This window comes from Odontesthes bonariensis, chromosome 12, assembly GCF_027942865.1.
Source record: "Odontesthes bonariensis isolate fOdoBon6 chromosome 12, fOdoBon6.hap1, whole genome shotgun sequence".
NCBI classification, from domain to species: Eukaryota; Metazoa; Chordata; class Actinopteri; order Atheriniformes; family Atherinopsidae; genus Odontesthes; species Odontesthes bonariensis.
The window spans coordinates 37,317,823-37,333,716 of NC_134517.1; the positions used below are offsets into that span (position 1 = coordinate 37,317,823).

General features: G+C 42.5%; 1 protein-coding gene across 7 annotated transcripts in view; it reads left to right on the top strand.

Annotated features, from left to right (window-relative positions):
• The window catches only part of cntnap5a (contactin associated protein family member 5a), a 243,768-nt gene that overhangs the window by 98,289 nt on the left and 129,585 nt on the right, over nucleotides 1-15,894 (top strand). For 6 of the 7 annotated variants that reach the window (XM_075480316.1, XM_075480321.1, XM_075480322.1 and 3 more), the window contains 3 exons: nucleotides 7,036-7,239; nucleotides 9,511-9,695; nucleotides 12,896-13,039. In XM_075480316.1, coding sequence (XP_075336431.1) covers nucleotides 7,036-7,239; nucleotides 9,511-9,695; nucleotides 12,896-13,039 — 533 coding nt within the window. The remainder of the gene's footprint in view (nucleotides 1-7,035; nucleotides 7,240-9,510; nucleotides 9,696-12,895; nucleotides 13,040-15,894) is intronic. The other variant, XM_075480317.1, reaches the window with a different exon arrangement.

Below are 15,894 nucleotides of genomic sequence, written 5' to 3' on the forward strand. Positions count from 1 at the left end.
ATATCTGCTCTGAGCTCCTTTCTCCTCCAGCACAGCCTGAACCCTCTCAGAAGAGCTTTCTGTCCTTTCTTTAAGGAGTCTTCAGGAATAGTTCTCCAGGCTTCTTGAAGGACATCCCAAAGCTCTTCTTTGGAATTTGGAAAATTAGAACAGAGCAGGCTAAACAAGGCGTTGCCCCGGTAACAGGAGCAGGTGCGGCTCGTCTGTGTCTCTGACATGTACGCTCACTATGGCTTCTTAAAATTACACTATAATTTTGATTTTGACTGTAGCCTACTGTCTCGAACAAACGGTCCCTGTTCGAAAAGTAAAAGCCGTATCCAAATAATTCTGGAACCGTCAGCGCCCCAAGAGACGGCAGAAGCCAGCGGTGTAATTTTCATTCGGCTACTATGTGTAGCTGGTTTTTTATGGCAGTTTTAAAATAATTTTTCACCTGAATTTGATGACTTTAGGCCTTTATAATGGAAATGGAGAGGCTACCTCTGGGCTAGAGGCAATTTTTGAGAAATATGTGTGGCAGAGCTCAATGAGTGGGACTTTGGGTGTAAGAGGACAAAAATACCTACGTTTTGAAGTAAAACTTGTCCAGATCGGGCAGATATTTTGGACATGAGAGACATTTGTTCGAGGAATTGGTACAGTATCGAATTTAGAGTGAGCATCAGAGTGGGAGAGACACCTCAGCTGAGATGTAGTCTTCCTAAAATGTAAACTGCCGTTGTGTCAAAGCTGTATAATGTATCAACAAACCCTTTGGTTCAGTTAAAGCCGAGAGTCTCCTGTCACATATAAACTTTGAATGAAGTCTGTGTGATGCTGTATGGCTGAGTTATGCTTTATGGCACCCTTCCATGGAGCCCATTTCTGATCAGGCTTCCTGACAGCCACCCTTCCATGGAGCCCATTTCTGATCAGGCTTCCTGACAGCCACCCTTCCATGGAGCCCATTTCTGATCAGGCTTCTTGACAGCCACCCTTCCATGGAGCCCATTTCTGATCAGGCTTCTTGACAGCCACCCTTCCATGGAGCCCATTTCTGATCAGGCTTCTTGACAGCCACCCTTCCATGGAGCCCATTTCTGATCAGGCTTCTTGACAGCCACCCTTCCATGGAGCCCATTTCTGAGGAGGCTTGGGCCAACAGCAGATGGATCAGCTGAAGGTCCAGATGCATCTCTCAGCTCCTGTGTCAGGGCTTTGTTGGATGTTTTCCTCTTTCTTAAGGACATCACTTTCAGATCCTGTTCATCTGCTGGAGATAGTTCTTTAGGCCTGACACTTCTTCTTCTGTCCTCCACTTGTCCAGTTTCCTCAAATGTTTTAAGGACACACTGCACACCATGCTGAGATATGCCAAGTTTTCAGCTAACAGCTCTTTGGGAATCACCTTGTTGCTGCAGAAATCCTGTTTTCTGTCTGTCAGACTGCAATAACGACATATTTTTCGCCCGTTTTCCTCCGAGATAATTAATTCAAGATCTCGAGAAAACAAAACGATAGTGTAGTTTATTAAATCTAGTTTATTTAATAAGATGAGGGAAGAAGCAGAAAATGTCCAAAGAGAAACTCTGAAAGAGCTTCAGGAAGCTGCAGAACTGTTGATCAGGACACTTTAAAGGTTACAGGGAACTGTGTGGTTTAAACAGTATCTTATATAACACACTCTAACCAAGGTTTATGAAGCAGTTACTATTTTAAACGCTGCCCCTCCTTTCCTTTGTTACAGAGTCACGCTGCATTCAGTGTCGGTCTTCACTGTAGGATTTAGAAAGAAAAAAAACAGCTTTGTGTTGATTATTTGACCTGAAATTAATCGAGTTCTATTTGTTCTGACGTATAAAAATATAAAAGCCAGAACATTCAGCTGTTAAATAAAACAGTTTCGTGTCATATCTGTGATTAATTTTTCTTTTCTTCTACAAAAACATAAAACAGCTGATTGAACCTTCTCCAAAGATGGTGAATTGAATATGTTTGGCAGGGATTATGACATGCATGCAGCACTAATGTGATATGTCGCAGAGATGGGGACTTGAGACACTGTGACTTGGACTCGAGTCGACTCGAGTCGCTGTTTAGATGACTTGTGACTTGACTTGACAAAAAATAAAAGACTTGAGACACGACTCGGACTTGGAAGTTAAAGACTCGGCACTTGACTTGAGAGTTATTCAGTTCATGTATTCAGTTTGAATATAAAATTAATAATTAGCTAATATTATCCTGTTAGCCTAGCCGGTAGTTAGCTAACGTTAGCTTGATATGATACGGGGTGGACAGGTTGGACACATTGGCCAATGATGTTTACTGACAGTTACTTATATCTTTGTGTTTTCACTTTATTAAGATCAGATTCTGCAGGTAAAACTGCAATAAAAAGGTGAGCTGACTTTGACTTGACTTGACTTGGGACTTACTTGAGACTTGAAAGCTAAGACTTGGGACTTACTTGAGACTTGAAAGCTAAGACTTGGGACTTAATTGAGACTTGAAAGCTAAGACTTGAGACTTACTTGAGACTTGAAAGCTAAGACTTGGGACTTAGTTGAGACTTGAAAGCTAAGACTTGGGACTTACTTGAGACTTGAAAGCTAAGACTTGGGACTTACTTGAGACTTGAAAGCTAAGACTTGGGACTTACTTGAGACTTGAAAGCTAAGACTTGGGACTTACTTGAGACTTGAAAGCTAAGACTTGGGACTTAATTGAGACTTGAAAGCAAAGACTTGGGACTTACTTGAGACTTGAAAGCTAAGACTTGGGACTTACTTGAGACTTGAAAGCTAAGACTTGGGACTTAATTGAGACTTGAAAGCAAAGACTTGGAACTTACTTGAGACTTGAAAGCTAAGACTTGGGACTTACTTCACACTTGAAAGCTAAGACTTGGGACTTACTTGAGACTTGAAAGCTAAGACTTGGGACTTACTTGAGACTTGAAAGCTAAGACTTGGGACTTACTTGAGACTTGAAAGCTAAGATTTGAGACTTACTTCAGACTTGAAAGCTAAGACTTGGGACTTACTTCAGACTTGAAAGCTAAGACTTGGGACTTACTTGAGACTTGAAAGCTAAGACTTGGGACTTACTTGAGACTTGAAAGCTAAGACTTGAGACTTACTTCAGACTTGAAAGCTAAGACTTGAGACTTGAGACTTGAAAGCTAAGACTTGGGACTTACTTGAGACTTGAAAGCTAAGACTTGGGACTTACTTGAGACTTGAAAGCTAAGACTTGGGACTTACTTGAGACTTGAAAGCTAAGACTTGAGACTTACGTGAGACTTGAAAGCTAAGACTTGGGACTTACTTGAGACTTGAAAGCTAAGACTTGAGACTTACTTCAGACTTGAAAGCTAAGACTTGAGACTTACTTGAGACTTGAAAGCTAAGACTTGGGACTTACTTGAGACTTGAAAGCTAAGACTTGGGGCTTACTTCAGACTTGAAAGCTAAGACTTGGGACTTACTTGAGACTTGAAAGCTAAGACTTGGGACTTACTTGAGACTTGAAAGCTAAGACTTGAGACTTACTTGAGACTTGAAAGCTAAGACTTGGGACTTACTTCAGACTTGAAAGCTAAGACTTGGGACTTACTTGAGACTTGAAAGCTAAGACTTGGGACTTACTTCAGACTTGAAAGCTAAGACTTGAGACTTACTTGAGACTTGAAAGCTAAGACTTGGGACTTACTTGAGACTTGAAAGCTAAGACTTGGGACTTACTTGAGACTTGAAAGCTAAGACTTGAGACTTACGTGAGACTTGAAAGCTAAGACTTGGGACTTACTTGAGACTTGAAAGCTAAGACTTGAGACTTACTTCAGACTTGAAAGCTAAGACTTGGGACTTACTTGAGACTTGAAAGCTAAGACTTGGGACTTACTTGAGACTTGAAAGCTAAGACTTGGGACTTACTTCAGACTTGAAAGCTAAGACTTGGGACTTACTTGAGACTTGAAAGCTAAGACTTGGGACTTACTTGAGACTTGAAAGCTAAGACTTGGGACTTACTTCAGACTTGAAAGCTAAGACTTGGGACTTACTTGAGACTTGAAAGCTAAGACTTGAGACTTACTTCAGACTTGAAAGCTAAGACTTGAGACTTACTTGAGACTTGAAAGCTAAGACTTGGGACTTACTTCAGACTTGAAAGCTAAGACTTGGGACTTACTTGAGACTTGAAAGCTAAGACTTGAGACTTACTTCAGACTTGAAAGCTAAGACTTGAGACTTACTTGAGACTTGAAAGCTAAGACTTGGGACTTACTTGAGACTTGAAAGCTAAGACTTGGGACTTACTTGAGACTTGAAAGCTAAGACTTGGGACTTACTTGAGACTTGAAAGCTAAGACTTGAGACTTACTTCAGACTTGAAAGCTAAGACTTGAGACTTACTTCAGACTTGAAAGCTAAGACTTGGGACTTACTTGAGACTTGAAAGCTAAGACTTGGGGCTTCCTTCAGACTTGAAAGCTAAGACTTGGGACTTACTTGAGACTTGAAAGCTAAGACTTGGGACTTACTTGAGACTTGAAAGCTAAGACTTGAGACTTACTTGAGACTTGAAAGCTAAGACTTGGGACTTACTTCAGACTTGAAAGCTAAGACTTGGGACTTACTTGAGACTTGAAAGCTAAGACTTGGGACTTACTTGAGACTTGAAAGCTAAGACTTGAGACTTACTTCAGACTTGAAAGCTAAGACTTGGGACTTACTTCAGACTTGAAAGCTAAGACTTGGGACTTACTTGAGACTTGAAAGCTAAGACTTGGGACTTACTTGAGACTTGAAAGCTAAGACTTGAGACTTATGTGAGACTTGAAAGCTAAGACTTGGGACTTACTTGAAACTTGAAAGCTAAGACTTGAGACTTACTTCAGACTTGAAAGCTAAGACTTGAGACTTACTTCAGACTTGAAAGCTAAGACTTGAGACTTACTTCAGACTTGAAAGCTAAGACTTGGGACTTACTTGAGACTTGAAAGCTAAGACTTGGGGCTTCCTTCAGACTTGAAAGCTAAGACTTGGGACTTACTTGAGACTTGAAAGCTAAGACTTGGGACTTACTTGAGACTTGAAAGCTAAGACTTGAGACTTACTTGAGACTTGAAAGCTAAGACTTGGGACTTACTTCAGACTTGAAAGCTAAGACTTGGGACTTACTTGAGACTTGAAAGCTAAGACTTGGGACTTACTTGAGACTTGAAAGCTAAGACTTGAGACTTACTTCAGACTTGAAAGCTAAGACTTGGGACTTACTTGAGACTTGAAAGCTAAGACTTGGGACTTACTTGAGACTTGAAAGCTAAGACTTGGGACTTACTTGAGACTTGAAAGCTAAGACTTGGGACTTACTTGAGACTTGAAAGCTAAGACTTGAGACTTACTTCAGACTTGAAAGCTAAGACTTGGGACTTACTTGAGACTTGAAAGCTAAGACTTGGGACTTACTTCAGACTTGAAAGCTAAGATTTGGGACTTACTTGAGACTTGAAAGCTAAGACTTGGGACTTACTTGAGACTTGAAAGCTAAGACTTGGGACTTACTTGAGACTTGAAAGCTAAGACTTGGGACTTACTTGAGACTTGAAAGCTAAGACTTGGGACTTACTTGAGACTTGAAAGCTAAGACTTGGGACTTACTTCAGACTTGAAAGCTAAGACTTGGGACTTACTTGAGACTTGAAAGCTAAGACTTGAGACTTACTTCAGACTTGAAAGCTAAGACTTGAGACTTACTTCAGACTTGAAAGCTAAGACTTGGGACTTACTTCAGACTTGAAAGCTAAGACTTGGGACTTACTTGAGACTTGAAAGCTAAGACTTGAGACTTACTTCAGACTTGAAAGCTAAGACTTGAGACTTACTTGAGACTTGAAAGCTAAGACTTGGGACTTACTTGAGACTTGAAAGCTAAGACTTGGGACTTACTTGAGACTTGAAAGCTAAGACTTGAGACTTATGTGAGACTTGAAAGCTAAGACTTGGGACTTACTTGAGACTTGAAAGCTAAGACTTGAGACTTACTTCAGACTTGAAAGCTAAGACTTGAGACTTACTTCAGACTTGAAAGCTAAGACTTGAGACTTACTTCAGACTTGAAAGCTAAGACTTGGGACTTACTTGAGACCTGAAAGCTAAGACTTGGGGCTTCCTTCAGACTTGAAAGCTAAGACTTGGGACTTACTTGAGACTTGAAAGCTAAGACTTGGGACTTACTTGAGACTTGAAAGCTAAGACTTGAGACTTACTTGAGACTTGAAAGCTAAGACTTGGGACTTACTTCAGACTTGAAAGCTAAGACTTGGGACTTACTTGAGACTTGAAAGCTAAGACTTGGGACTTACTTGAGACTTGAAAGCTAAGACTTGAGACTTACTTGAGACTTGAAAGCTAAGACTTGGGACTTACTTGAGACTTGAAAGCTAAGACTTGGGACTTACTTCAGACTTGAAAGCTGAGACTTGGGACTTACTTGAGACTTGAAAGCTAAGACTTGAGACTTACTTCAGACTTGAAAGCTAAGACTTGGGACTTACTTGAGACTTGAAAGCTAAGACTTGGGACTTACTTGAGACTTGAAAGCTAAGACTTGGGACTTACTTCAGACTTGAAAGCTAAGACTTGGGACTTACTTGAGACTTGAAAGCTAAGACTTGGGACTTACTTGAGACTTGAAAGCTAAGACTTGGGACTTACTTCAGACTTGAAAGCTAAGACTTGGGACTTACTTGAGACTTGAAAGCTAAGACTTGGGACTTACTTCAGACTTGAAAGCTAAGACTTGGGACTTACTTGAAACTTGAAAGCTAAGACTTGGGACTTACTTGAGACTTGCACGTGTGACTTGGTCCCATCTCTGATATGTAGTGATATGGAGCTTAATCGACAGTTAGACATTTAAAGCTTTGCACAGAAACACTAACGTTAAACCATGTTTTCAGCACATAATATCCTCTACATGTTGCTTCCTGGCACCTTTTCCCCCTGTTCGCCCCCATCACACCGTGTTACCCTCTCTTCCCCGCAGAGTCCTACGTGGCCGACTTTGACGGCAGAAGCTCGCTGCTGTATCGGTTCAACCAGAAGTCCATGTCGACAGTCAAGGACGTGATTTCTCTGCGCTTCAAGAGCCATCAGGCCGAGGGCGTCCTGCTGCACGGGGAGGGGCAGAGAGGCGATTACATCACCCTGGAGCTGCACCGGGGCAGGCTGGACCTTTACCTCAATCTGGGTAACTGCCCCAGTGTTCAGATTCTGTTGTTTTCTGTTTTCTGTTGTTTTCTCTGGTTTTCTGTTCAGATTCTGTTGTTTTCTGTTCAGATTCTGTTGTTTTCTGTTCAGACTCTGTTGTTTTCTGTGGTTTTCTGTTCAGACTCTGTTGTTTTCTGTTGTTTTCTGTTGTTTTCTGTTCAGATTCTGTTGTTTTCTGTTCAGATTTTGTTGTTTTCTGTTGTTTTCTGTTCAGATTTTGTTGTTTTCTATTGTTTTCTGTGGTTTTCTGTTCAGATTCTGTTGTTTTCTGTTGTTTTCTGTTCAGATTTTGTTGTTTTCTATTGTTTTCTGTGGTTTTCTGTTCAGATTCTGTTGTTTTCTGTTCAGATTCTGTGGTTTTCTGTCGTTTTCTGTTCAGATTCTGTTGTTTTCTGTTCAGATTCTGTTGTTTTCTGTGGTTTTCTGTTGTTTTCTGTGGTTTTCCGTGTGCTGATTGGGACAATCATTGCCTGAGATGGAGCCAGAGATTGGGATTGATTGAGAGGATACGAGAGCCGTATTTTAGAGGATGCCGCCATGATTGAGTTGACATTTCATTTCCAGCTTTCTCACAACATATAGAGGACCAAAGATATTTGGTCAAATTGCTAAATCTGGAGAAAAAGAGGGTGAGGGAGGGGTAAACTTTGCTGTTTCTGAGGGAAGATCCACGCTGAAAGTCACGGGCAGAGGCGGTCCTGGCCAGATTTACGCCCTGGGTGAACCATCCCTAAATAAATAAAAATAAGGAGTTGATAAAAAAATAATAATATTATTATTATTATTTTATAGTCAAAGAGCTTATTGCTGCTCAGCACACAAAACTGAAAATGAAGCTTCTCTTCAGAGTGAACCAAGGCCAAAATGATTAAAACAAACTAGATTTTAAAGGTTCGGGGCTAGAGGTGGTCAAGGTGTGGTACACACTATTTTGTAGGAAATATTTCATTTCTTCGTAAAAGCTCTCCATAGCTGCTGCCGATCACCGAAAGAACGAGAAAAAAACTCTCCGACGCACAGCGCCTAGTAACGGTTACTATGGCTACTACAGCCAATCACAACTGTCCGACGTATGGCCAATCACAATGTACTCCCATTCAAGCGGACGGCCATATTGTGTGATGACATCAGCAGACGACGGAAGCCGAGTCGATCTGGTACCTACACCGGCACACAGTGAACTCTTTCAAAAATGGCGGTTGTTGTTCTGAGAGGAAGGAGCTAAACCGGAAAAGTGATTCAGGAAATGATGTTGTTAGCCGACCAATCAAAACCCTTGTGGTCTCCGCGAGTCTCCGTCTCTTCGACGGATAGATAGATAGGAATGTTGGCCGACGCACGCAAGAGTCGGCCAACGTCTCCGGGAGGGTCTCCGACAACGGAGAGGCGACCATAAATCAGCCTAGCGTGACGTGACAATGATGGCACCCCAGCGCCCACTCCACTAACTTGACATGGAAATGAGCGGTACTCTAGAACAGGGGATCCCAAACCTTTCCATGCCAAGGCCCCCAAACAGGATTAGCTTCTGACCCCTTTGCAAACCACAGACAATGCTACAAAATATGTAAAGAAACATCAACTTTTAGAACGCATTTTCTTTCTTTTCTTCACGGACAGCAGCTCGCTGTGTGAATGCAGCATGACTAAATGCTCTTCTTTACGTCTGAAGAAGTCTGGCGGATGTTTTTGTATCAAGTGACGCTGAAGTTTCGAAGGTTTTGAACACTCATTTGAGAGGGTCTCCAGACAGAGGACGCATTTTTCTGTACGGCTGTAAAGCCAAACTTAATGTATGCTGCCTCATACTTTCTGATTTTAGTCGGCCAGTTCTTTCGGTCTCTTCGTAGTCAAAAATCTGTCCATTTTGGCTAAGCTAGCTACACGCTAGCTTGAGGAGCAGCGCAGCTTCAGAACAGGCGCAAACCGCCAGGTCTACCATGTTTTGACTGGCAGCCAATCATAAAGACAAGCATGGCACATAACATTTTGATATGATATATTATTCTAAATTGTATTTTACAATACTGATTAAAAAAAGTGACAATTTTTTATAATGATGTTTTAAAAAAATTTAGTTCTATTTTTTGAGAATGCGCCCTGGGCGGTCGCCCGCATTGCCCATAGCAAAAACCGGCCCTGGTCACGGGCGTTAAAATTTTTCGGGCAGAAAATGACTCCCCCAATAAGCCAGCTGACACCTGTGTGCATCGTGTAAACTCACTGAGCTGCCGTCTGTGTGTTTGTCCAGATGACAGCCGGCCGAGGTTCAGCAGCCGCCGGGTGGCCGTCACCGTGGGCAGCCTGCTGGACGACCAGCACTGGCACTCGGTTCACATCGAGCGCTTCAACAAGCAGGTCAACCTCACCGTGGACTCCCACACGCAGCACTTCCAGACCAAAGGGGAAGGCCACTCCCTGGAGGTGGACTACGAGGTGAGTCCCATCAGCTGGAGCCGCTCTGTAAATGTTTACCCACAGAGGCAGAATCATGGAAACACTCTGGTGGTAATGAGCCCTGCAGCCAGCATGCGTTACTGCTGGCAGGGCACGCTTTCACATCAGGACAGACACAACAAAGCAGCCATTATGGAGCCAATAAAGGCCCAACACACACCTGAGTGAGCCCACAGCTTCTGAAGACTTTTAGGTTCCGACTCCACTTCAGCTGTGGGCTGTTTTTCACTTTATTTATATCTGACTGATAGTCAGTCCAGCCTCTGTCCCCGAGGGAGACCTGAAACTCTCATTCACTCATTTATTCACTTATTTATTCCCTTATTCATACTACATACTGCATACTACATACTGCATACTGCATACTACATACTGCATACTACATACTACATACTGCATACTACATACTACATACTGCATACTACATACTACATACTGCATACTACATACTGCATACTGCATACTACATACTACATACTGCATACTACATACTACATACTGCATACTACATACTACATACTGCATACTACATACTGCATACTGCATACTACATACTGCATACTACATACTACATACTGCATACTACATACTGCATACTACATACTACATACTGCATACTACATACTACATACTGCATACTACATACTACATACTGCATACTACATACTACATACTGCATACTACATACTGCATACTGCATACTACATACTGCATACTACATACTGCATACTGCATACTACATACTACATACTGCATACTACATACTGCATACTACATACTACATACTGCATACTACATACTGCATACTGCATACTACATACTGCATACTACATACTACATACTGCATACTACATACTGCATACTACATACTGCATACTACATACTACATAATACATACTGCATACTACATACTGCATACTACATACTGCATACTACATACTACATACTACATACTACATACTGCATACTACATACTGCATACTACATACTGCATACTACATACTGCATACTACATACTGCATACTGCATACTACATACTGCATACTACATACTGCATACTGCATACTACATACTGCATACTACATACTGCATACTGCATACTACATACTGCATACTGCATACTACATACTGCATACTACATACTGCATACTGCATACTACATACTGCATACTACATACTGCATACTGCATACTACATACTACATACTACATACTGCATACTGCATACTACATACTGCATACTGCATACTACATACTGCATACTACATACTGCATACTGCATACTACATACTACATACTGCATACTACATACTGCATACTGCATACTACATACTACATACTACATACTGCATATGTGGGAGAAGGATGTCATGACATGTTCATGACTTCTGGCCTAGTTACATCCTGGGCCTTGTTGACTGGTTCAGAATATTGTTGATAGTTAGAAGGAGCGTGTTTATGATAAACTGCGAAAGCTAGGCGCCTCCGGAGAGGGCCACGTACACTTGTTATGATAAAACGGTATAAAAGGGTGTCACTAGATGAGCTCGTCGGACATTTTGTACATTCTGTATGCACATTTGCTGTGACGGTTTGTTCAATAAACTCCCCAATGGACGGCTGACCAACGCGGGATTCGACTCTAATTTCTCCACAACACATACTGCATACTACATACTGCATACTGCATACTACATACTGCATACTGCATACTACATACTGCATACTACATACTTCCATGCTACATACTGCATACTGATCGATCAGACAGTATGCAGAGCGTTTACCCACAATGCATTTCGCTCCTGCCCGAGCCGAAATCAGCCGGCCTGAAGCTGATTTCCCTTCAGCTCTAAACTCTGTAAACTTTAGCAACATTTGAAACATTTTCAGGTGAGAAAGTAGTCGTTTAGATCCCCAACGTGTTGAAAACCTGACAAAATACCGGCTGTTTACCATTTTGTTCCCACGAATTCGGCGCTACTAAAGCTAGCCGCAGTGAGCTAACGCACTTCCTGTTATTTTCACAAAATAAAATTTTGTTTTTGTTTTGAAAACAGGAAGTGAACCTACCCTCGTTGTAGCTAGCTTGAAACTGCCGTTTTGACAGGAAATGACGATCGGCGACGTCACGTTACGTTGCATCTTGGGTAGTTTGAGTATGAGTAGTAACCTCATGATGCATACCCAACATTTAGGAGAATCTAGTATGGATCCGGGAACTTCTGCTTACTCAAACTCGCTTACTAACTCAAACAGTTAGTATGAGTAGTATGCGGTTTCGAACACAGCCAGAAACACAAGTTAATGACAGCAATGATGTCACATGTACATGGAGAGGTGCATCATGGGAGCTCCCCCAGCATAGCTCCCAGTTTGACCTGCAGCAGCCCTGATAACCGGCCCCAGCACCGCAGTGCTTTAATGGCTGCGTCTGCTCAGGCAGGAATTATTCATCTTTGTGTTGTTACTCCCCCAAACACAGGCAGCAAATTCTCCCACAGAATTATTATCATGTTTTATTCCCTTAAAGGTTCGTTTAGTTTCCCCCCATCACAGATCTGATGAGGGGAAACACAGAAAACAGCTCCTTTCAGGGACCAACACTAAACGTTATCATGGTAACTTTTACAGGACTCTTCTCACCCGCTGACTCTTATAACCTCAGGCTGGTTGAGAAATGTTCTTCTCTTCTTCTTCAGTCCCTCTCTTAAATAATTCAGATATCTGGGGTGTGAATCTGTTACAGTAATTGTTAAGTGCAGCCTTGATGAATTCCTGTGCTTCAGATTTGCATTGAGATGCATCAGGCGTGTTCTGGGCTGATGAACTGTGTTTGGAAATGAGACTCAGCTCAGACGGGCTGCTGGGTTAGGGTTAGTTTCCCCTCAGAAAGCTGCAGGGAGAAGGGATCACAAGTCTTTTTTATGGGAAATTAACAGACCGAAATGTTCTTTTACATGAGAGAAAGCTGTTAAGTAACACGGAAAGAGTCCATTTCAGTTTATTACAGTGATGCTGTGAGAGTAAACTGAGCAGAGCTGAGCTGGTGCAGAAACGAGGGAAAACGTGTTTGTGCATCTGAAATATTCAGCTATATGAGATATAAGAACAGCTTACATTAGCAGCTCAGTCTCTGCATGTGCTGATCACAGATCTTCTGTTTTCTCTTCATCAAAGCTGAGCTTTGGAGGCATCCCTCTGCCCGGGAAACCCGGCACTTTCCTGAGGAGGAACTTCCACGGCTGCATGGAGAACCTCTACTACAACGGCATCAACATAATCGATCTGGCCAAGAGACGCAAGCCGCAGATTCACAGCGTGGTAAGTTACTGAATGCACCTTTACGCTCACACACCTGCGATAAACTGGGATCAGACTATCACATGGAGCTGTGCACCAAACTTCTGACATCTCAGGGTGTTCTGCATCGCTGTGTCGCTGCTTCTCCTCCAGATGTTTGCTGCCTCTAAAAGCTCAGGAACGTGAAACATGCTATTCAAGCTTATCTGGCAGCACAGGGCGGCTCCATTAGCACTGATAGCAGAAAAAGGAGGGAACATGCAGAAAGGAGCCATGTGTAGGCGAGCAGCAGAAAGTGGGCGATCGAACTGGAGGAGAAAAATCAAACTGTGAGCAGTTTAATTTGATAATCACACACTCCAGTTCAGTGTAATTCCACAGCATGGAGATGAAGGCATGTTCACAGTGCTGCAGCACAGGCTCTGTGCTCTGTAAAGATGGATAAATATCTGACGTTGTCCCAGGAATCAACAGCTGAGAGTTCCTGCAATAAGCTGCCCGGCTCGGTAAAACTAAAGAAAGATATTTAGAAGAGAGCAGATTTTTTATAGGTCACTGCTTTCTCTGAGTTTGTACCTCTGAAACAGCAGCTGTCAGAAAGAGCTGAGGTCAAGTAGAGAGCTGTTGAAGCTGTTCCTGCTGCCAGGTCCAGGATTACAGCATCTGTTGTTAACCAGCAGGGATGGGAATTGATAAGATTTTTACGATTCCAATTCCATTTTCAATTCTGCTTAACGATTCGGTTCTTTGTCGGTTCCCTTATCGATTCTCATTTGGAGAAAAAGGACAACAAACCGGTCGATTAGCATCAACTTTGTTTAGTTTAGAAATAACACGAGTCATGACCTCACAAACCCAACAACGGTGAGGTCCACATTGGTCTATCCTGGCCTGGGTAATTTAACTCTTCCTGCTCTGGTGAAAGGAGAAGCTGGAGGTAGAGGTGAACTGGGGGTAGTACCACCAGCCTCTGGCTCTGAGCCAGTCAGGCTCTGTCTCTCATGATTTCATCTAAATGTAATGCCTGAGAAGGCATTCATTTAACCTTAACCGTTACTAACAGCAGCTTTTACAATCAGGCAAATGGCGCTAACATGATAGGCAGTGTTTGTTAGTTAGTTAGTTACCTGCAGTGTTAGCCGAGGACATGCTAACGTTGCTAACGTTGCTGGGTTCAGATTCACCAACGTTAGTCCGGAGCAGATCGAATTCGCGACATTCATTCATAGTTATTGCATGTTGGTAGTATTTCCTCCCTTTGGTGAAATATTCACTTTGCAAGTTGCCCTGTTGTCGTCTTTTTTAGGGATGTGGAACCAAACTTTCGAGCGTTTGTACCGCTTGGGCGCCATGTTTACTGTTGGCTGCTGGCTGCGCTGGACTCGCCACGCAACGCTGCGTGGTGACGTCATTCGCACCCACTGGAATCGATAAGGGAATCGTTTGCAAAATCGCCAAAACGATTCCAAGGAACTGAAACACTGGGAACCGGTTCTCAACAAGAGCCGGTTCTAGATTCCCATCCCTATTAACCAGCTCTGTGACCCTCCTCCTTTCCTGTTACCGCTCTGTCTGCAGTCTCTGTCTGCCCGGATAGTCTTAAAGGCTTAAAGTCTAATGTCTAACAACACATTTGATGTATTCTCTCTCAGTTTAGCGCGTTAACAGGGAAGTTGTTCATTGTTCCAGGTGAAAACTGCAGACGTTGGCCTGATGATGGCGCTAAATAAAAAGTCAGGGTTTCATTCAGCGTTTAGTTTTGACTTTTTGCTCTCTGCTGACGACGTTTGATTTGCCAGTATTCAAATGTTTATCGTCAGGAGCAGGTACGAAGACAAAAACAATCATTACATCCATTGTGATCATGGCCACCGTATGATTAAGTCTGAGTGCATTTCAAGTTTCCTCCCACACCAATCACACGGGTCGGCCGAAGAGCCACAAGCCACATCTCATCTGAGACGCATTAAAAGGCCTTTACTGACAACAGAGGCGGAGGCGGGGGAGACGGGCATGATGGAAGCCGTAATGGAATTTCAATGGGACAATCTCCCTGAGGCTGATGGGGGGGATCACATTGAGAGTCAGGGAGCTGTGATTGGTGTGCAGAGCCCGCGGGCTGCAGGACTGATAGGACTCTGACCTCAGCAGCCAAGCCCGGTCAGGTTTGAGTGCGGCTGACACACAATTAAGATTAAATTTAAACTCTGCATTTAGTAAAAAAGAAGCTGCAGCTGAGGGGGGATGCTTGTGATTTCACGTTTGAAATGTCCACCCCCTGATGGGAGTAAATAAACAGCCTGTCTGGCCTTCATTTGGCTCCCCGGTGACAGAGTTTGATGGGTCAAAATGTGTTAATGTCAGACTTTAAGATGAAGGGAAACATGGCTCCTCCCTGTATTCACTCATTCAGCACACAATAACTGAAAGAGCTCGAGGTATGTGAAGAACCACTTAGTTTTTAACTCGCTTCTCCTGTGTTTTGTCTCAGTTTCTGTTCCATAAATAATGAGACAGTGTAACATGTCATGTGTTGTTACTCTGAGGCTGGATTCACATCTGCTGAGGAACAAATTATCTGTTTTTTATCTTCTGATACATGAGAGCTTAGAACTGAGGGAGGTTCATGTTGGATCTGGATCTTTTTTTATTATTCAAGTCTTAATTTGTTTATTTATTAGCAATTCTGTCACCATGTAAAGAAAATCTGTTCATTTCACATGTTGAAACAGCTCTAATGTGATTAACTTTATATGTTCTGAAGCAAACGTCAGCGTGCAACAAAAACAATGGTTGAATTTATTAAAGGTTCATTGTTGTGTTCTACGGCCCTTTTATATCATTATTACAGCTTCATGTTGTTGTGTTCTACGGCC